Below are 23,131 nucleotides of genomic sequence, written 5' to 3' on the forward strand. Positions count from 1 at the left end.
TAGGAAAACCACTGTTGCACTTCCCAGGATATAGTGTCTAAAATAATATACCACATAGTGACCTCTTTATACAAGAACCCATGGGAGAAATTTCTTTCAGGGTTCAGTGCCAGAGAAAGCTATAGTGGAAAATATAAAATTGTAACTGATCATATTTCTCTCTTTGTTTTGGCTGCAAAGAACCTGAAGAGTCATATTTGTGACCCATCTGCAGCAATTGCATTGCATTTACACTACTAACTTCACTCCTGGCTTCAATGGACTAATCTATTATATTTTCTTCACCTTGATTTTTAAAAACAATACTTTTTGGCCTTACTTAAGGGATTGTATTTATCTAAGTTTCCTCAATACTTTTTTTTTCTTGAAGGAAAGGGTGCATTAGTACCAAATGTGCCCAACTCCAAATTAAACCAAATGTCAGAACTTTCTCATTCACCCAACACCCAGGAATTTCTAGATTCTAACTTGTGATGTGTAAAGTAATTATTATACAGAGCATGAAAGTAACATTGTTGGGGTCAGAATTACCCAGAGTTTACTACTCAATATCTTTGTTTATGGAGTTTGCTGAAAGAAAAGAGACTGTTTGGTAGTGAGCTTTGATCTTTAATACCTAGCATAGTACCTAGAGCAGAGAAGAAAATTTATAGACGTTGAACACATGAATGGGTTGTTTAATTAATTCCATTATTAAAATTATAAGTTGTCTCCAAGGAGTTCTGCCTAGTAGTGTTGAATTACCTCTGCAAAAGAATTTTTTAATATACTACTCATAGCTGGATGCTATGACAACAGGGAAGAAGGGAAGGAAGTGCTCCATTAGGCCACCTGGCATGGCTTAAGTTTTCACATCGATATTGAGATGGAATAGTTTAAGATTAATCATTTTAAGATTTATAGGAAAAAAAGTAATGAAGTTCCTATATTAACATACATATTCATGTGATAGATCACCTAGTCACCTACGTACATCTTGTCTTCTATTAAATGTATTAGCTTAACCTCTGACTGTTCTTGAGCATGTTTATTCCCAGGTTTATAAAACAGAATTGAAATATCTTTAAAATCCTATTATGAATTCAAGAAATTGGTGATATATGTTTTAAATTCATAGATACATGCATATTTTGGAAGTACATATTCATAAATTTTTTAATGTGAATTGTTTCACAGAATAAGATTTTTTATTTTGTCACTATCATACATTCAGGTCTTAATAACATAGAAGAATTAATTATTGTCCACTTATTGGAATAAGTTCTGAATCAGGTCTCTTTTGCACTATTTCAAAAGATGAATCACTGAGCAGTAAACTGATAGTGTTTTGATGCAGGGGAAACTGCTCAGTGATTTTAGAATGCTAAATCAATAGCCATGAGAAAACAGATCAAATATGAGCACGTTCATAAAAGTATCCTAAAACCTATGCAAAGAAATATGATTGTGTTTGCACTGCAATGTTCTCAGAATGGGTGACTAATATAAAAAAAAAATCCTCAAAAGGACTGCTGGATCTTTCTGAAGAATATACCACTACTAATACAGACTTATTTTTGTTAGACATAATTATTTTTAAAATCACCTGGATTTGGTAATCAAAAGAGGAAACCTAGATTCAGTAATAATAAGGTATGTCAAAGGAAGAAAAGTCATCATTTAAACTGAAAAACCTATGAAAAAAAGAATCTACCTTTTTTATCTATCTTTCTTATTATTGTAAAAATGCAGGGTTAATTCATATGCTTTCATTCTCACCCTATTTGAAGCCAAAGATTTCCCTTAAGGTATTATTTCAACATTTTGACTAAAATAGCCCAGCTTATTTTTTAATTGGGATAACATAATTTCCCAAAATACATTTCCAATAGAAATATGTTGATATAAGAAACAACTACATATTTTTAGAAAAATATCACCTAATTATTTTTCATAATTATTAAACATTAAGTTCATTAAGTTTTCAGTTTTGTTAAAATTAAAACTGGAAAGTTCACTTTACATCTCATTTCTTTTTTAAATGACTCAAATTAAGTCAATGTACTATGCAATATGGAATTAAAACAAAAATGCAAATATATAGAATAAGGAATTTTTAAAATTAAGGCTTTCTAGAGATGGCAATTTTCTAATATTTTTCTAACACTTACTAAATTTCATTTCATAATTTTCAGCCCCTGGTTATGCATTACAATTATCTGGAAAACTATTAAAAATACTGATACCTAGGCCTCACTCCCAGAAATTTTAATTGGTTTGAGTTGGTCCCAGAAATCAGTATTTTTTTTAAAATCTCTTCAGTTGATTTTAGGATTAAGAAGTTCCTTTTAAAAATTGCGTATTGTGGGGGTGCCTGGGTGGCTCAGTTGGTTAAGCATATGACTTCTGACTTCACCTCAGGTCATGATCTTGTGGTTAGTGAGATTCATCCCCACATTGGGCTCTTTGCTGACAATATGGAGCCTGCTTGGGATTCTCTCTCTCCCTTTCTCTCTAAGTTAAAAAAAAATGCCTGTTTTTAAAAACCTTCAAAATTGAATACTTAATAAGTTTAATGAGGCCTTTAAAATACTGCTGGAAAGTGTATTATGAGGAGATCTTTGGGGACAGAAGAACATTAAAGATATACATGGGGAAGAACACATACTATAGATATTAAAACCCAGATGATTAACTTTAAAATTTTTTTTTTTTTCAACGTTTATTTATTTTTGGGACAGAGAGAGACAGAGCATGAACGGGGGAGGGGCAGACAGAGAGGGAGACACAGAATTGGAAGCAGGCTCCAGGCTCTGAGCCATCAGCCGAGAGCCTGACACGGGGCTTGAACTCACGGACCGCGAGATCCTGACCTGGCTGAAGTCGGACGCTTAACCGACTGCGCCCCCCAGGCGCCCCCCAGATGATTAACTTTAAATACTCTAGGCATGTATAAAAAATAACATTGAAATCGTCTAAATATTCTCCTGTAGCATTACCTTCAGACAATAGAACACACACTCCTTCTGCATCTAGGACTGTGGTAGTTGTAATATTGAAAATACACAACAAATGAAAAAAAATCATAAAATTATATCCTTATTATACCTGTAGAAGAACTATAATATTCTGGATACTCCAAAATGGAAATCCTTTCAGAGTTAACCAGAAGTGGCATGATTTTTCTGGGGGGGCAAAACTATTTGTAAAACATTGAATTTTTAGCTCCAAAGGAGCATAGCTGTTCCATGGGGAAGTGGAATGGGGTTAATTGCCCATTCACTATTAGCCTATCTCAAAAAATACTTTATCCCTCCTAAGAATGCTTAGATTTGTAAATGCTAGAATAAATATACTGAGGAAACCCAAGCATTCTTTGTGCTCCATCCCTGCTTCTCTCTGAAGTAAATATAAATATAAGATACCACCTTTCAATCACCTTGTCTATTCATCTCTGGGTTCGTCTGAGAAAAGACTAGTCAGCCTTCACCTGGCTACACCCTCACTACACCATTGTGAAGATGTAATAATAACAATAATAATATAGTGTCTAGCACATAGAAAGCACTCAATAAATGCTAGCTATTTATTAGTACTATAAGTTTTTGTATCTCCTTTTCAAGCTAAAGTCTTATTCTAAAATTTGCAACCATTTCTTCGGTAATCCCCACAACTGATAGTTTTGAGATGGTTTAGTGTGAGAAATACTTAGACTGTACACTTCATTCGTAATTACAGCATTCCCTCAATTATGCAGGTCTATCAAAGTTAGAAACTGTTGTTCTAGTTGGTCTGTGAAGACCAGTTAAGACATGCTTCCGTCTGGGAGAAAATATTTGCAATCCACATATCAGATAATAGAACACAAATCCTTCTGTGTCTGGAATTGTGATAGTTGTAGAAACTGACCACTGAAAACACACAACAAATGAACACAAGGCTAGTGTCAACAAAAATGCACTCAAAACTCAAAAAAAAAAAAAACCCAATAAACAAATGAGCACAGGAAGTGAACAGACATCTCACATTAGAAGATATACAAATGTCAAGTAAGCACATGAAAAAGATGTTCAACATCAAAAGAAAATGCAAATTAAAATGACAATGATAAAGCAGTACACATCTGTAAGAATGGCTAAAATAAAAATAGTGACAACACTAAATGCTGACAAGGATACAGAGAAAAACTGGATAACTAATACATTATAGGTGGGAATGAAAAACAGTACAGTCTCTCTGGAAAACAGCTGGGCAGTTTCTTATAAAACTAAACATACTATTTCCGTTGGACCCAGCAATTTCACTCCTGGGAATTTATTCCAGTGAAATAAAAACTTGTGTTCACACAAAAACTTACACATGAATGTTTGTAGCAGCTTTATTTGCAGTAGTCAAAATTTGAATCATCCCATCTCCTTTAATAGGAGAATGCTTAAGTCAACCATGGTATTTATATACCGTGGCATACCACTCAGCAATAAGATGAAGAAAAGTATTGATACATGAAATTTCAATGACTCTCCAGGGAAAAATGCTGAGTGGAAAACAGCCAATCCAATAGGTTATATACTGTACGATTGTATTCCTGTAACATTTTAAAAACAGAACATTTTAGAAATGGAACATTTTAGATGGTGTATGGAGAAAAGGGAAAGGGGGTGGTAGGCAGGAGAGAGTAGGTGTGGTTATAAAAGGGCAATAGGTAGGATCATTGTGGTGTTGGAATTTTTCAGCCTTTTTTTAATTCTTTTTTTTCCCCACTTATCCACAGAATCTGATTCATTTTATTCAGTACCTTGAAGGTGGTGTTGGATATAGAAACCTACATGTGTGATACAATTCAATCTAAATTAAACACACAAATACAAATAAAACATGAAATCTGAATATTAATGAACTTCATTAAGGTTAGTTAGTACCTGGGTGGTAATATTTTATTGAGGTTTTACATTATGTTCCAATGGGGGAAAATTAGATAAAGAATATGTGGAAACTCTCTGTATTGTTTTTTATAACTTCATGGGAATCTAAAATTATCTCAATGTAATTTTTTTAATTAAAAAAAGCATGTTTCAACAAACGTTCAATATGTTTTCAATATTATTCAACAAAAAGTTGAGTATGTAAGGGATCGAATATGCCACTCCAAAACAAGCCACTTTGGCTTAAGAATTACTTTGACTTGAAGAACTGAGAAACAGAAGGCAAAAAAATAAAAGCTCTTTGACCTCATTTTTTGCTAAAAGCAGTCTTAGCCTCTTAATCACCAGAGACTAGTCTAGACTCTGAACAGCCCAGGGATGGCATGGAGGGGAATCTAGAAAACAAGCCTTACTAAAACCATCTTTATCTTCCATTAGTGTCCTTCAGGTGGTCACCTTCCCACAGTTTGCCTCCCTTGCAAGTCTAAATCCCTTTTCCTTTGTTTTGATATTATTCTACAAATTTGCTGTTGTTTGTTAAGATGCTATATAAGCCCAACTTCTAACCCCTCCTTTGAGTTCCTGATCAGTGAGGTTTCCTGCCTGCATGTGTGCTACTCTGGTTAATAAACTGTTTTTCTCTGGGTAGTTTGTCATTGTGTCAATCTAATTTCCAGGTCCCTAGCCAGCGAGAGGTAAGAAAAACGTTTGTTCTTTCCTCTATTGCACATGTCTATACTGCCAGTATCTTAACTGGATCTAAATTCTTTCTTGAAATCATAGCTCTCCATCCACTCTGCTTTAAGAAGTCACTGACAACAAATAGAGTTACAGAACTACTTTAATTACTTTTTTGTTGTTTATCGCATAGAGCTAAGATTTCAGCATCTCCCCCATCCTCTGTCACATTAGTCATTTTACCTTGGACAATTTATCCTGTATTTCAAACTTTTGATGATCAGCAAAAAGTATGTGCCTTGTGAAAAAAACACGTGCAAAAGTGGAAGCAAAATCAGGCGCAGTGACAGGCTATTTCCTGAGAAGTGTTTTGCTTTAAAAAAAACATTTTAAAAGCTTTAATATCTATAGTTTTTATAATGCACCAAAACTATATTTTATAGCTTGATAGGTAAAATAGAACAAAATATTTTTAAAAGCACTGGATTGTGCCACTTGAACATTTTAAAATTACAGTTCCTGTCAATATAATCCTAAACATTCCCTTGCATTAGATTCTTTTCTGTAGACACGCAGAAAAATTCAAAGTTTTTTAGACACTTCACATGTTTGTACCTTTTATGTTTATTTTTCCTTTCTACTAAGAATGAGATCAGATTCTTCTCCTTTGTCACTTTCTTAAAAACGGGACTGTATTTTTTCTTCAAGATCAGTTGAAATTTCAAATATTACTAATTTGGGTACTATTCTCTATTTTTCTTCCTCACACAAAATTAGTTGTTCCCTCTATTTTCACAGTGTCTACTTACCTTTATGGTGTCTGGAAATAGTACCCAGGAATGACACTGCATCAAATGGTTTGTAATTATTTCTGTCTTTGTACTTCACTGGACTATGACGTTATTGATAATGTATACCAGGTTTTATTTTCAGGTCTGGCACCTACTATATACTTCATAGCCTTTTATAACAACCTTTTTTTTATACTTAATATCATTTGAAAGAATAAGAAAATGATCAGGTGAAAAAAATGTAAATTTAAATTATTTGTCTGTATGTTAATGTGTAATTTTAATATCCATTTGTTAGTTTCTCTGTCCTTTTTTTGTAAGCTATTTTGTGAGATAATATTGATCATGTTTCATACATAATAAAAGTGAGTGTGCCGAGTATAAATATATTTAAAAAACATAACTGCATTATATCAAGCAAGGAAATATATACCAAAGTTGTTTTTTTTTTAATGTTTATTTTTGAGAGAGAGAGAGAGAAAGACAGACAGAGAGACAGAGACAGAGCATGAGCAGGGGAGAGGCAGAGAGAAAGGAAGACACAGAATCCGCAGCAGGCTCCAGGCTCTGAGCTGTCAGCACAGAGCCAGATGTAGGGCTTGAACTCATGGACCACGAGAACATGGCATGAGCCAAAGTCGAACACTTAACCAACTGAGCCACCCACCGACATAAATTTGTTTTAACTTTATTTTTAAAAACTGAGGTCCCCTGAATTCTTTTGATGTGAAAAAAAGTGCTTGTGAATGTTATCCATGAATATAGTTCAAAATTCACGTTATACAGCATATAGGTTGGAATGATTAAATAATAACAAAAAATAGGTTTCAAAAAGATGTACTTTAGGGTTGAGTAAACAAGTGACTTTTGGTTGAGATTACATTGAAAATGAAGAGAAAATATCAAGAAGATAAAATATACAGTACACTAGATTCGAATAAGCCATGAAGAATAATGCTGATTGACAAGCCAAGTTGCTTTATATGAGGCTTAAGGGATAAAATTCATAATATGTAAACATTTTAAACATGGAAATGGCTTTAAGTAGTAAATTAAAATCTTTTGTTATGCAAACTGCTCTAAGCACTTAATGTATCCAAGACAGAGCAATAAATCTTAATTGAGAATATTTAGTTCAACAATGGATAACTGGAATGTTGATTTGTATTTAACAGAAACAAAATTATTCAGCCCAAACTGCTTGAAGGCTGCAATTGCTTAGTCTTCAGTGCTACACAGTCCTGAAATGCCAAATTGGGTGTTTTGATAAGATTATGACATACTTCTATTTCAAGTATGTCACACACATGGATTTAACCACCAACAAGTAAGGGAAATCCAGTGAATTACAACATAAAAACAATTTCACAAATTAGAAATCCTAGTATATCAGCAACGTTGCTGTGTAAAAGTAGCATTTAAAGATTCAGAAATAATTAACTGCAAGGTACAATTCACACAGAGGTGAAATTGCTTCATGTGTTTCCAGGCTGCTTAGAAAACCTGACTGCTGCGTCCTAATTGGGCCCACGTTTCTCAGGAGTACCCAAGTTCTGAGTTTTTTCCCCCTACTTGCCATGCTTGAAAGAGTACCAGTTTTATTCCCTGATCTTAGCTTGAGGTCAGGTAATTACTATATGAAATCAGCCTCTCTGGGCAAAGCATAATGGTTAAGATTTAATACGGCTTTCGAAGCAGATAAACTTGGATTTGAATCCCACTCTACTATCCATCACAGGCAACTGACTTCTTTCAACAATCCTCACTTTCTGAATCTGTAAAAGGAGGATAAGAAACCCTTCCAGAAATGATTACCGTGGCATGATTAATGCAAAGCATTTTATAAGTGCTTGACATATTCAAAGTGCTTAAAAAGTAGTCACTGTAATTATGTTATTTTTGTCGCCAAAGTGATAATGGTTCTACTCTATCACACATCCTAGGCTAAGTACATGCAAACACAAAGGTATGGCTTCCTGAAAATACAGGTTCCATAATGGATGACAGGTAATTATTGTTTTGAGTTGATACTTCCCAGCCACACCACACAGAATGTTGTGTTTTCTCCTTATGTTCTGGGAAAAATAATTTATAATTTGATAATCCATATGCCTGAGGAGAAAATCAACTAAACAGTAGCTCCTTGTTTCCTAATCACCTAATTTTCTGCATGGAAATGGTTTAGAGAAGGCAGTGGGCAGGAATTTAAGCCAGAGATTGCCCATACAGAATTGTCATGAAAAAATGATTAAAATAATTTCCTGAAGTGCAAAATAGCAGTGAAGTTCAATAAGTAAACAACAAAGTAATAAGTATCCCTAAGCATATGTATTTCATGGGTATGGCAATCAAGTACACCAAGAAAAATAGGTTTGTATTTATTTTTTGCACTTACTCATGTGTCCACTCATGGCACTGGAAAATTCCATTTTTGAATTCATCTCAGGGCAATAGTTCTAAGAGAATCTTATAAGGTGGGATTATGTTGGCATGAATTCTTGGGAGTATTCCAAAGATTCTTCTAGACCAGTGTTTCCTTATGAGCTATAACCTTGATGCTGACAGAGGGATTTAGATGCCTCCATTTTTGACCTCAAACTTTCTACTTTCCACTTTGTTCCTTGGCTCATGTGGAAGACCATGAGGGTAAAGCATTCCCTGATGGGAACCAAAACTAACCCCTCAAGCAATAAGGACTATCCTGAGCCAGCAAAGCCTGCTGAAGAGTGACTCCAAGATGCTGATCAATTTGACTTTCACTTCCTACCTGCTCCTATCCCCCCACCTTTGCCCCACCCATACTTTCCTGAAATAAGTCTATAAGTATTTTCAGCACTTTGGGGGCAGTCTTTGAGATACTAGTCCACTGCCTTCCTGGTGTTAATCTCTCCGAAATAAATTCCTATCTTATTTCACCATCACTCTTTTCTCTGCCTTTGGATTTTGTCAGTGCTGAGTGGTCAAGCCTGGTCTATTTGGGACTCCTGGAGCCAGGCAGGCCCTCTTGCACCCTGTGTACAATGTGTACAATGCTGCAGTAAACAGCAATTAAAATCTATATACACAACAAAAAAACCCACAAAAAATTATGAACTTATTTTCATCATAGCTCTAAACTGTGCACAGAAGGGGTGCCTGGATGGGCTCAGTCAGTTAAGCGTCTGACTCTTGATTTTGGCTTAGGTCATGATCTCATGGTACATGGAATCAGTTCTGCATCAGGCTCTGCGCTGACAGTCTCAATCATGCTTGGGATTCTCTGTCCTTCTCTCTCTGCCCCTACCCCCCTATAAATAAACATTAAAAATAAATAAACTCTCCAGAGAGAGAAAAAATAAATAAGTAACAGCAAAAATAATAATTTTTAAAAAAGAAAACACAACAATCTGAAATGCTTCAGATTCTGTGTCAAGTAGTTAACAATATGTTATTGAATATATTTTAAGACAATGTTTCAAGCATGCAGGAAAAACACTAATTAAAAAAACAGTTATTATGCGACATAATTTTAACTTATCTTATTTATTTTTTTCTAATATTTAACCTATTTTAATAAGCACCTCTAATACTCCTTGAAAACAGCATCATCTTAACTGGCCCAACCCCTCACAAATAAAGAATTTGACATGACTGAATAAAGACAGGGCTTTCCTGCTCTAAAGACAGGACTTTAGAGGATATTTTTTATAGTTAATTTACAGATAACAGTTTCTCTAGCCTATTGGGATAGATCAAAAATTACAATGACATGGTCAGAATGAATAAGGTATTATTGAAAAAGAATTTAGTTTTACTTTTATACTCAGTACTAAGAGGATTTGTCGATATGTAGATAACTCGACCAAGTCTTTTTTTGTCCTATTCTTTCTTTCTATGAGAAAGCTCTGAGGTGCTAAGGAGAGCCAAATGGTTACAGGGTTAGACAGGAGAGAGAGGAGAAAGAATAAAAGGAACATATGGGAAAGCCAATTTAGAAACCAAAGAGTTCCAATTTTTCCTCTTTAGCTAACCATGCATTGATTTATAAGCAACTCCACTAACATAATTTTTGCACTCCAAACTTTGAGAAAATTATGGCATAAATATAAATGTTTGCTACTCTTCAGATAATTGAATGCAATGCAACATGATTGATATCCAGGTCACCAAATATACACTTTTTCACAAAGTAATTTTATTCAACGAAGATACACAAATAAATCTTGGATTTACTTAATCATGTAAGAGCCTGTTGCTATTGGATGGGAAATAGTGGTCACTTCATTCAACAAATATTTTTTGAAGATATACTTACAATGTGCCAGCATTGAGTTATGCGTTGCGGACACACTGATAAAAAAAAGAGCCAATATTTTCACTAATTTTATAGTTTCCTTTCTAGTTGGTAAGCAGTAATCAAATATTCAACAAACAAATGGAAATCTAAAATAATGACAAGACTAAACAATGAAATTGTGGTGCTAAAAGTGTCTATTTTAAGAGACTTTGGCTTTGTCAAGGGAGGTCAGGGAAAACCTCTTTGAGGAAATAATCTTTAAGTTGAAGTCTGACAGATAGGCAGACAACTGAGATGGGAGACATTTCTGGGCAAAGGAATACATTGTTAAAATATACTGTTGGGGGAAAGAGCTTGACAAGTTGAGAGAAGCAGAGAAGGAAAATATGGCTAGAGTGGATAACGTTTAGTCATACTGTAATTCCTTTTAGATAGTAAACTCCATGAGGAAAAGATTGGTATCACCCTTGCTTGCCTTGTTTCCCAGTTACTGGCACTCTGGGAGAACACTTTCTTTTCCTTTTTCTTCAAGATGCCAACATACATACAGACCAGCATATGAACCCTTACCCCATGTTCCTGACCCTCTTTCTCATTAATAAGTATATCATTGTTACAAAGCAACTATTACATAAAGAGTTATTTTTGTGTCATCCACAGTGCTTAGCATAACAAATTATAATTAGCCAATTAGTATATGAATTAGGATTTTAAAAAGACAGGTTATTGTAGAGATATTTGTTTTTCTTTCATTTTGTCTTCTTTCTTTCTTTCTTTCTTTTCTTTCTTTCTTTCTTTCTTTCTAATTTTTATGTGGATATTTTGGAAACATTCTCAAGCATGTTTCTTTTTCTCTTCCTAGGTTCAAAAAGGACATGTTATCATACTTCATATTATATATATATATATTTTTTTTTTAGTAGGCTCCACACCCAGCATGGAGCCCAACATGAGGATTGAACTCACAACCCAGAGATCGAGACCTGAGTTGAGATCCAGAGTTGGATGCTTCACCGAATAGGCCACCGAGGTGCCCCATAATAATCTATATTGAACACATTAAATTCAGTATAATAAAGTCATTTGCCCAGTCTCCATTCAGAAAGCATGGCTATTTAATGCCAGCTAACTTTTGTTCACTTACGTTTCTGCTTAAGAGAGCTTTTACTAAATTGTAGATAAATATTTACAGAAATCTATGTTTGGATCAACATACGCAATTGTTATATTTGTGGGCATATAGATCAGTGGATAAAATATAAGAAAGTTTGTGTTTAAAAATTGTGATGTTAGTTTAATGTGTCAACCTAGCTAGGCTAACATCGCCAGTTATAGAATTAAACACTAATCTAGATTTTTTCTGTAAAAGCATTTTGTAGATGTGGTTACTATATGCAATCAGTTGACTTTAAGTTAAGGATATCATCCTAAAAAATCTAGTCCAATTAAAAAAAATTTAATCCAATTAGTGAAAGGCCTTAACATTAGAACTGAGGTTCCTCTGAAAAAGAGGATGACATTCTGGCAAAGATCTAAAGCTTAAGCTGCTGCCTGAGACTTTCCATCTTGCCCTAGGATTTCAGCTTTGCTCAGCTAGCTCCCACAACCTCAGTAGACAAATCCTTGTAATAAATCTCTTTATATATCTATGTTTGTCTATCTATCATCTCTCTCTCTCTCTCTCTCTCTCTCTCTCTCTCTCTCACATCATCTATCAATCCATTAGTACTATTGGTTCTGTTTCCTTTCATGAAACACTGACAGATATACAACTGTCTCCTATCTCCCATTGTAGATAATTTTTCAGAATTAGCTAGTGAAGAATATATTAGTGTACACAATTCTTTACAAAGGATACTTTTATTTATTTAAAAATTTTTTTTAATGTTTATTTATTTTTGAGAGAGAGACAAACACAGAGTGTGAGCAGGGGAGGGGCAAAGAGAGAGGGAGACACAGAATCCGAAGCAGGCTTCAGGCTCTGAGGTGTCAGCACAGAGCCCGACGCGGGGCTCGAACCCATGAGCTTTGAGATCACAACCTGAGCCAAAGTCGGACACCCAACCGACTGAGCCACCCAGGTGCCCCACAAAGGATGCCTTTAATATATTGAAATGAGTAAGAAGAAAGGCCATAAAGGACATATGAGACAAAGTCTTAATTTTATACATGAGAAAACCTAAAACACAGCTACTGTCTACATTAACATGGCTTTACTATCCACTGTCTTTTTAAAAAAATTTGTTTTAGGGGCGCCTGGGTGGCGCAGTCGGTTAAGCGTCCGACTTCAGCCAGGTCACGATCGTGCGGTCCGTGAGTTCGAGCCCCGCGTCGGGCTCTGGGCTGATGGCTCAGAGCCTGGAGCCTGTTTCCGATTCTTCTGTGTCTCCCTCTCTCTCTGCCCCTCCCCCGTGCATGCTCTGTCTCTCTCTGTCCCAAAAATAAATAAACGTTGAAAAAAAAATTTAAAAAAAAATTCGTTTTAACATTTACTCATTTTTGAGAGACAGAGTGCAAACAGGGGTGGGGCAGAGAGAGGGAGACACAGAATCCAAAGCAGGCTCCAGGCTCTGAGCTGTCAGCACAGAGCCCGATGTGGGGCTGGAACTCATGAACTGTGAGATTATGACCTGAGCTGAGGTCGGACGCTTAACTGACTGAGCCACCCAGAGGCCCATACTATCCACTGTCTTTCATGTCATAACTTACTATTCTAATAAACTCTTGTCCAGTAAGGTAATAGTTGAAAACAATATAACTGCAAATTTCAGGAACTTCCTGGACAGCTCATCAACTCCAGCAAAAAAGCAAAAAATGACACTGTATACATTGGTCTCTAACCCATCTTCCCTCAAATTCTTCTTTCCATATCTATCAATCCAAAATTATATACTGATCTTTACTCAGTGATCCTAATCAAGCTTCATTTGACACCTGCCTTAAATCAGACCTCAAAATCTCAATTACTATTTCAGTGCTGCTTTTCCCTGTCTCAGACACTGCTGAGACATTGATGACTTAATGTTCTCCCTCAGTGTGTGAAGTAAGAAATTCAGCTTGGTCTACACAACGGGTTGTTTTGGTGATATTTTGAAGAGCCAGCATTTAACACAGAAGAGAGAAAAATTAATAAACAATCATATATTTACTACCTAGAACTGGACATTATTTTTTTAAGTTTATTTATTTATTTTGAGGGGCAGAGAGAGAGGAAGAGAGAGAGAGAATCCCAAGTAGGCTCTAAGCCATCAGCACAGAGCCTGAGGTGTGGTTGACTCATGAACTATGAGATCATGACCTGAGCTAAAACCAAGAGTCAGATGCTCAACCAACTGAGCCACCCAGGTGCCCCCATAACTGGACACTATTAACATTTTACTGGATTTAATTTGAATCTTTGTATGAAATATGAAATAAATTCTATTAACACAATAAAGTATCTTTTGAAAAAGATGAAAGTTCCCTTTGAATGTCATTATTGTTCCTTCCTAAAGAGAACTGCTAGTATAAAATTGGTGTGGATTATCTCCAGTTTACGTTTTCCATAGTTTTATAAACATATTCAACCAGGAGCAATATCTATTAATGTTGTATGTTTCATTTTGAACTTCTATGAATGATTTCATACCATAAGTATCATTCTGCTAATTACTTCTCTCACTCAATGCTTCTAAGATCGATTACATCTTTTTGTATACATATATACATAAACATATTCGTATTTGTATACAGTATTTCAGCACATAAATATGCTGCATTTATTTACTATTCCTCTTCTGATGAAGATTTAAAGTCTTTCCAAATTTTTTAGAGTTATAAACAATGATGCATTGAATATCCTTGTCCGTATTTCTTTGAGCATATATTCTTTAGAGTATATAAGTGTGTGGTTTGTGGAACATAAGATATTGCATATGAGCCTTTAACTCTAAAAATAGCTCAAAAAGACACTGTTATCTCTATCTTACAGGTAATAAAACTGAGCCTTCAAAAAGGAAAGAAGCATGTTTAAAGTCACGGAGTTAATAAGTATCAAAGCAGAGATTCAAATCTCTGTTTGTTATGATCCTAAAACAACATTTTTCCAAAACCATATTATCCCTCAAGCAATAAAAGGAGTGTTTCATGTGAATGTGAAAATTACTACAAGTTGTCCCTAGTTTCCAAGCTCCTTAAATTCATTCTTCCTCTTGTACCTTACACCTTGAACAATTTAATTCACTTAATTTGAAGTGGTAGTTAAAGATGGCGAGTGTTAACTGATGGTTAATGACCTACGAAGACAGAAATATTCCTCATTGCAGGGAATCAAGGGAGAATAGAGGCAGGATAGAATTTCACCTGCTCACTTTCTTCCTCTGTACATCAAAAAAAAAAAAAAAAAAGGTATCTGTGGGCAGAAGTGTAGTAGAATATGTTGGGCTGAGTATTCGCCAGCCCATTTGCCATTCAGATTTCAGGAACATAAAAAAGGGAAATTATTTGTTACATTTATGAATGGACAACACAGTCTCTTATTAAGAACAGCAGAGACCTGGTTAACATGTTAGTTTGCTAAAGTAGAAAATTACAGAAGGAAGTTGTAAGTAACCATTTTTGTAAACAACATCAAGACGTACAAGAGGAATGGGCGCCTGGGTGGCTCAGTTGGTTAAGCGTCCGACTTCGGCTCAGGTCATGATCTCACGGTCTGTGAGTTCGAGCCCCGCATCGGGCTCTGTGCTGACAGCTCAGAGCCTGGAGCCTGTTTCAGTCTGTGTCTCCCTCTCTCTCTGACCCTCCCCCATTCATGCTCTGTCTCTCCCTGTCTCAAAAATAAATAAAATGTTAAAAAAAAAAAGTAGCCCACCCTTGATTTTGGTGCAGGTCATGGTCTCAGGGTTCATGAGTTTGAGCCCCACATTAGACTCTGTTCTGAGTGTTGAGCCTGCTTGGATTCTCTCTCTTGCCCTCTCTATTTCTCCCTGCCTCTCTCTCTGTATGTCTCAAAATAAATAACTCAAGTTAAAAAATTAAAAATTAAAAATATATTTAAAGAACTACAAGAGGAAGATGAGGGCCCAGTTGTCTTTTTGCCCCAGGGATTATTTTGGGAAGATCTGAGAGTACAATCCAGCTACTTCCACTTGTTTACCTCTTAGCATTAGCAGTAAAACAAAACAATATGGAGTACATTCCTCACATGTGCATAAAAATTTGCTCATCTCAGAGGCCTATTTGCTACATATAATCCTCTGCAATATTTCAATGGATGCTATTGCATATTTATTCTTTACTGAACTCATTTATACTCTCAATATTGCAATCAAATAATTCAAATTCTTCTATTGGATCCAACATACCTTGTATTATTACTCCTGATAGGTTCTAGTATTAAAGGCCAGATGTTCTCTTAATAAATTTTCCTCATTCAGTCCTCATGGGAACTTTATAAAATCGACATTTTGTCTTGATTTTACAGATGAGGAAAGCAAGTACCACCAAGCTAACAGTACTTTGCTGAAGGTCACTGAGTTAAATTTACTTAATGGAATCTAAAGTGATTTAGGTTCTTGTGCCCCTTAAGGGAAAGGAGGGTATCAAGTTTTTATCAATAGTCCTAATACAAAACCTGATACTCAGTAAAAATCTGCTTATTGAATGAATGTCTGACTTGCAAGCCATACTCATTAATGGTGATTTAAGGTAGGGTTCACAATGAGGTTCTGGGTTATTTTGGTCAAACTGGTGTATCTTGGGCAAATTAAAATTTAAAAGTATCATTTTGAATTAATTTAAGGTGATTTTCAAATACAACAATAAGTGTAAACAGTAACACTATTTTTCTTTATAACCTTTCTTTATGTAAGCTGGGAGGGTTTTTTAAAAATTTATTTTGAGTAGGGGAATGGATATTTAGCATTTAAGAAGATAAGTTTTCCCATTATCGAAACAAGCATATAAATTAACATTTTGGTGTAACCCGTGGCTACCGCATTACAATGTAAGGATTTTATTTGCTCATACTATTTTCATTATACTCACTTTTCCATATTAAATATTCTGCACCATTCTAGATAAGAACCAACTGAATTGCTTGAGTCCAAATTAAGTCTTTTGTATGGGTCCTAATCTTGTAGAGGCCCATGTTCCTTTTGTCCTATCATTTTCCACACAGAAGTATCAGCATTTCCATTTGCCTTTAATTTCTAACACTAACTTGAATTTCAATTGTGTATCAAATCTTAGGACAGCCAGTCCAAAGAAAAGAGTTGTTAATATTATCATTTTCTATCAGAGGCTTCGTCTATAGACTACATGAAAAGAATTATTTATTGTAAATCTTGGTGACACTGCACCTTTACCAAATCACCAGTAGTAAAATGAGCTCCTTCAAATAAGGATACTACCACATTTCTAAAACTAAGAAAAAATGCTGAAAAGCTTCATAGTGAATTGACTTTCCCCCCAGAATTAAAAATACACTATGTTCAATTCAAGGCAATTATGACTTTCTTTTGTACATTCTATCACTCTCATTTAATGTGATATCAAAATCCAGGTTCATTACTGGACTTTTTTAAAAAGATACTTGAGATGACAAATAGGCAGTGTGATAAGCCTTGCCTCTTAAAATTAAGAGGAAATATAGGAAAATAGGAGGAAAGTGTGATTAGGATTTGAAAACTATGTACATTACAATGTAAATCTATCTATGCATACATATGTAACATATTAACTTCTAAAAGAATCTCCGTAGTTAAATTTTTAAGAGATGTTTTACGGATAGGCATCAGAGCTTTCTTTCAGCACGATCGAGTTTTATCTAATGATTTAAATGGTTAGCAAAGGTAGAATAACAAACCAAGCCAATCTACTCCAAAGTGAATAAAAAACTGCTGAAAACTAAACAGTAAATACTTATATCATTATAACTACTAATAACAACACAATGACGATCAGGGAAGCCTTGGTACATTATATTGCCACTGCAGCAATGTGTCAGATATTCACCACTGAAAATATGAGATTAAGTAATTACATCAAGCTTTAAGTGACTTCAGTACTTAAGATACTATAAAAATTCTCATATCAAAAGACGTTATCCTTCTTATCTAGAAAAAAAGAGTGTTTCCTCCTTCACCCACCTAGACCCAATGGATTCAATGAGAGTGATAAATTCTTGAATTTATATTATTAATCTGTAATATTTCCTTCCAGGCTCTAGAACAGAGATACATTATATAAGTACAGGTTTGCCATATTAAAAACTGCAGTGACTATTCAAAAAGAAAAATCAAACAAACTTACCAACTGGTTCCTTTTGATTTTGAAAGAGAATCTTGCTATTACTGCCATCCATGTTTGCCATGTTAATTGTGTTTCCATCTGTCCAGTAGAGTTTCCTTAATTTAAGAGATATGGATTAAAAATATTAGATGTAGTCCTACTTGTTGACCAAAAACTTACACTGAAGAAGAAAGTTAATATCAATGTAAATTCTTGGCTCAGGATGAATTCTTTTTAGCAAATTGGTGAGACACTTGCCGACAGTAACACACATGTGTGCCTCAGAAGAAAGTATCACTCCTGCTTTTTCCTGTCATTGAAGGACAATCATCTCACTTCCTTTTTCCTCCTACATTCACAACTGAAATATCTATGACTATCGTAAATCATTTCTATGTAAAGTAATTCATTAAGATTGAATCTTCTTGGTTTAGAGAAACCAGATACCAAAGAAGAAAACAGTCACTTCAGCCATTCCCCTTGAAAGCACTGGGGAGAAAGTATTTTAGCCCTACACAAGCTCTCTCCATGTGTATATGATGATTAGCTAGAAGGTGGGAGAATTTGAGCTACTTAGCAGTTACTGTAACATCAGCATGCAGTAAATATGTTACTAATAACTGGTATTTGAAATGAAATCAGTGACTTTTCCCTGTACCTCTTTTTTTTTCTTTTTTTATTCTGAACTGTTACTCCTTAGAAACATAAGTTAATAAAATGTTATAATAATATATAAAAATCTGATTTTATGCAGATACCAGAAATCTCTAAGCAGGGATCTCTTTTACAATTTTCATATTCACTTTTTTTTTTTACCGTATGGCTAATAATTCCTCTGAATTAAACACAGTTTTTATATAAAATCAAGGTAAAAATGTGTGAAACTTTTGAAAAACTTTACAAAAAATAATCATACTTTACCCCCTGACTGGGTGAGCTGCAAGACACTGTGGCTTATCGATTCCGTGGATAATTGAGGTTTTCAAAGAGCCATCTAGTCGTGCCACATTAATTTGTGTTTCATCAAATTCAGAGCTAACCCAATATAAATTACGTGAGACCCAATCCACTGCTAACCCTCTGATACTCTGAATATCTGTAAAACAGGAAAGAGAAAATTAAAAGTGAATGAAGTTTCTCATTCTTTTTGACTTTCCAAAGTAAGTTATTTTCTGTCTCAGGAAAATTTAATTTACAATTTAATTTGTTAGCTAAAATTGTACAAGATTGTAATCTCATTCCCTTATCAGCCCTTCTTAAGGCATGAATAATCATTAATGTCTTACTGCTGAGCCATTTGAAAACCTGAAGCAACAATTAGCATTGAAATTACACTAACACTCAGTGATTCACTAGTAAATACTTAGGAGCAGACACAGGCAGCAGTCTTATGGTCCAAGGTGACCAAAATTCAAATTAGAGTAACAGCTTTTTCAGTTGGTAGCACATCTTTCTAGTCAGGAGAAAGTACTTGTGGGCCGTCAACAAATGGGCTATTTTATGTTTGAAAGTGCCAATTTGTTCCTGACATGAAATAAAACAATTCAACTTTCCTAAAACAAGATCACCAGAGTTGAACATCTTGCAAAATAGATAATTAACAGAAATGGACTGAGATATGAGCAAAGAAACAAAATCCTTTTAATATTCCTCCAACGTGGATTCTACAGAAATTACTAAAATCTAATTAAGTTTCGATTAATTCATTACTGCCAATATGAATATTTGGGTTGTTATTCCTTGATTAATTAGGCATCTTAAAAAAAAGGATGGAATTTAGACTTAAATACAATTGTATAATTAGAAACAAATCAAAATCAAGTGTTAAAAATGATGGATCCTATGAAAGCTTTTTAAGGTATTTACTAGAAAATCTTTTTAACATATTAACATATAAAGTAGGCCCATTTAGTCCCCAATCTCTGGCACTTGAATCCTCTAATTTGGTTTTGTCTTTATTTTACACAGTTCTGTTATTTTCAAGCATACTGAATGTCCAAAGCTCTTTAGACTAGTGTTACTCAAACTTGTAAGACACCTGGAGACTGTTAAGAGGAAGATTCTGATGCAGTAGGTCTGGGAAGGGGCCTAACCTTTGGCAAGTTCTAACTTGCTCCCAGGCACTGCTCCAGAGCAGTGGTTCCAACCCAAGCGCCGCTGGAACCACAGAGCAGCTGTTGCTGAACTCTCCACATTGTTAAATCTTCCAATTTTACCATTGTTGAAAGATGCCACGACGCTAGATTTTTCATGTGAAAGTGACAACACCAGATTTGTAAAATTTGGCAATTATTTCAAAATTTAAAAGAGCAAAATAGGACATGGAGACCTGGTGGTTCTAGGTCTGTTATACTGTCAGTATTGGCCCGGTAGGTTCCAGCGTCCGTGTATGTCTTTCCAAACCTGACAGAGCCTACTTTCTGCTCAAAATGCTCTTATTATTTCTAAATAACTTTTAATCACAGCTCCCTTAGAAGGTATCTTCCATGTTTTTATTCTCCTCTAATCAACAACCTTTCCTCTGCAAGTTACCTTTCATGATGAATTTACTGGTAAGTTGGTGAATCTCAAATGTCAACTTTATTTTTTTTTTTTTGATCCAACACTAGAAATTTCTTTTTAGTTGTCCTCCTCTGGATCCCTCTTCTTGAGAAAAAGTACTACAACACCTCTGTAAGGCTAAACATGCCATGTCTGATACTTATTTATTTGCCTCATACAGGATATTTATTCCTTCTTCTCCTTCACCCTCTGGACTTAATTGGTTGCTGAGAGACAGTCTTGCTATAATGAGAACACCTGGCTTCATGTTCTAGGTTGGGTGCCTATTTTTTGTCTTTAATCAAGTCACTTAAATTTCAGCCTCTATTCTTATCAGGAAAATGAGGCTAATTACAGATAATACATAGGATTTCTGGGAATATTACGTTAGATGATGTTATTTATTCGGTTTAATGCAGGGTTGGAGGATATTTTGCCAATCCAAGGACTTAATATTTTCTGCATTTTTTACCCTGGACTGCTTGGTCTTGGCAAAAATAACACAGTATGTTTTTATTTTCTCTAAAATGCATGTTTTCCAAAGGTTTTTGTTTTTATTTTTTGGCTGTTTCTGCTGCTCAAAATCCTTTTATTTATTTCTGATTTACTCTTAATCATATGGTCTAGAGAATACATTGCACTCCTACATTGGAAAGCATATTCAAATGTAAGCTATTAATACCTATTTAGTCCTTGTCAGTTCTATGGTTCATGCCCTCAAATCTATTTCTGTCTTTAAAATTGCAATAGCATCCATTCTTTTTCCTTATCCAACCAAATGATTCAGTTGCTGCTAGGTTATTTTTCTGACTGGAGAGTTCTGCATCATGACCTTTGTTTGTCCCAAAGATATTCAGTAGCTTTCAACCACTCAGAAAGTGAGTCTAAATTCCTTAGCCTGGCTTCCTGTATAATCTGAATATAACTACCTTCCCAACTTTGTTTTTCCACTATTTTTAACGAATTACCTTACACTTCAGTCATACTGATGTGTTTTCGGACTTCCAGACTTATCCTGACCTTTTGAACCTATAGGGCATTACCTGGAATCCATAACTTATTACATTTCCTTCTACCTGAATCTCACACAAAAGTAAGTAAGCAGATAGACAACATCACCCTTCAACCACAAAAACCTAATCAATTTTATGTCCTAGCCAGAAAGTTTGTCTCTATCTACCTAACAACAGGACTGTATCTGGTCAATCCCTTTGTACTTAGTGTGATGGTTATTTGCTGACATATTACTACTCTTATATATATTTCTTGCAGGTAGATTCCTTGCTAATATATCTTTATAGTGCTGCTCCCCAGATATATACAACATTGCTTCAACATAAATATTTTTAATGAATTGATTAATAAATTCATGATATATATAATCTATAATTTTAAGGATATGTGACCTGAGCTAGAAATATCAGACAAGGTCCTCAAGTTCATTCTCAGGAGTACATATACAAATATATACTCAGCCAATATTAATTATCATTCTTTATCCTTACCTTTTTTCTACCCACCATTTAGAGTTTCTAATTACCAACTTTAAGTCTAAAATAAAACTTTTGTAGTTTTTGACCATTACTAAACCCATGTCTGTTTTTTATTTGTTTGTTTGTCTGTTTGTTTTTCAGAGAAACCTGGCAAATTCACCATAAGGGTGGAATGGGATAAAAACTGCCATGTTTAATGAAAATTTTCTTTCCTTGATAAAAATGTTAAATACTATTTTGGCTCTTAACTCTTGTTTTCAAGTAAGTCAAAGACCTCTGAGCAAATTTCTCAGAGGATTCAATTTTCTATATTGAGGGACCTTTACCTTTTTTGAAAAGCCTTTATTGCAATAATATTCTCTGAAAAATGATAAATTATACTATTTAAATGATTTATCAAGATCACAAGACAGACAGGAAAGTATCTAAGTGCTAACACAGACTTGTATGTTAGCTAAAACCAGAGAGGAAGGCAAATGGGAACACAGAGGCTGGTGCAGTTATAGGGACAAAAAGTTGAGAAATCAAATCAAGTGATAATCCAGAGATTCACGGATCATTAGTTGCTTAGTGCAATAGAGATCAGTTCTTAAATGCATAAAGACTAGGAAAGCTGGGGGTGCCTGGGTGGCGCAGTCGGTTAAGCGTCCGACTTCAGCCAGGTCACCATCTCGCGGTCCGTGAGTTCGAGCCCCGTGTCGGGCTCTGGGCTGATGGCTCGGAGCCTGGAGCCTGTTTCCAATTCTGTGTCTCCTTCTCTCTCTGCCCCTCCCCTGTTCATGCTCTGTCTCTCTCTGTCCCAAAAATAAATAAACGTTGAAAAAAAATTTAAAAAAAAAAGACTAGGAAAGCTGAACAAGAAAAAATACCAGGTATATTAGAAGAGTATACATCCTCAATGATACAGGTGAATAGGAAAAAAATAAATCTCCCTGCTTGCTTAAAAAGGAGAATAATTGAGGGGAGCCTGGGTGGCTCAGTTGGTTAAACATCCAACTCTTGATTTGAGCTCAGATAGTGATCTTGCAGTTTCTGTGTTCAAGCCCGGTACTGGGCTCTGTGCTCAAAGTGTGGAGCCTACTTGGGATTCTCTGTATCACCCTCTCTCTGCCCTTTTTTCTGTCTCTCTGTCTTTTTAACGATTTAATTTTTTTTTATTTTTTTATTTATTTATTTATTTAT

The 23,131-nt window shown here is 34.9% G+C and overlaps 1 protein-coding gene across 1 annotated transcript in view; it reads right to left on the bottom strand.

The window, feature by feature from the left end:
- Nucleotides 1-23,131, bottom strand: part of LRP1B (LDL receptor related protein 1B) — a 1,901,338-nt gene that overhangs the window by 573,915 nt on the left and 1,304,292 nt on the right. The window contains exons 30-31 of the mRNA XM_043576625.1: nucleotides 18,837-19,011; nucleotides 17,937-18,031 (exon numbers count right to left, since the gene is read on the bottom strand). Coding sequence (XP_043432560.1) covers nucleotides 17,937-18,031; nucleotides 18,837-19,011 — 270 coding nt within the window. The remainder of the gene's footprint in view (nucleotides 1-17,936; nucleotides 18,032-18,836; nucleotides 19,012-23,131) is intronic.

The sequence above is a fragment of the Prionailurus bengalensis genome, chromosome C1 (assembly GCF_016509475.1).
Source record: "Prionailurus bengalensis isolate Pbe53 chromosome C1, Fcat_Pben_1.1_paternal_pri, whole genome shotgun sequence".
Lineage (NCBI taxonomy): Eukaryota > Metazoa > Chordata > Mammalia > Carnivora > Felidae > Prionailurus > Prionailurus bengalensis.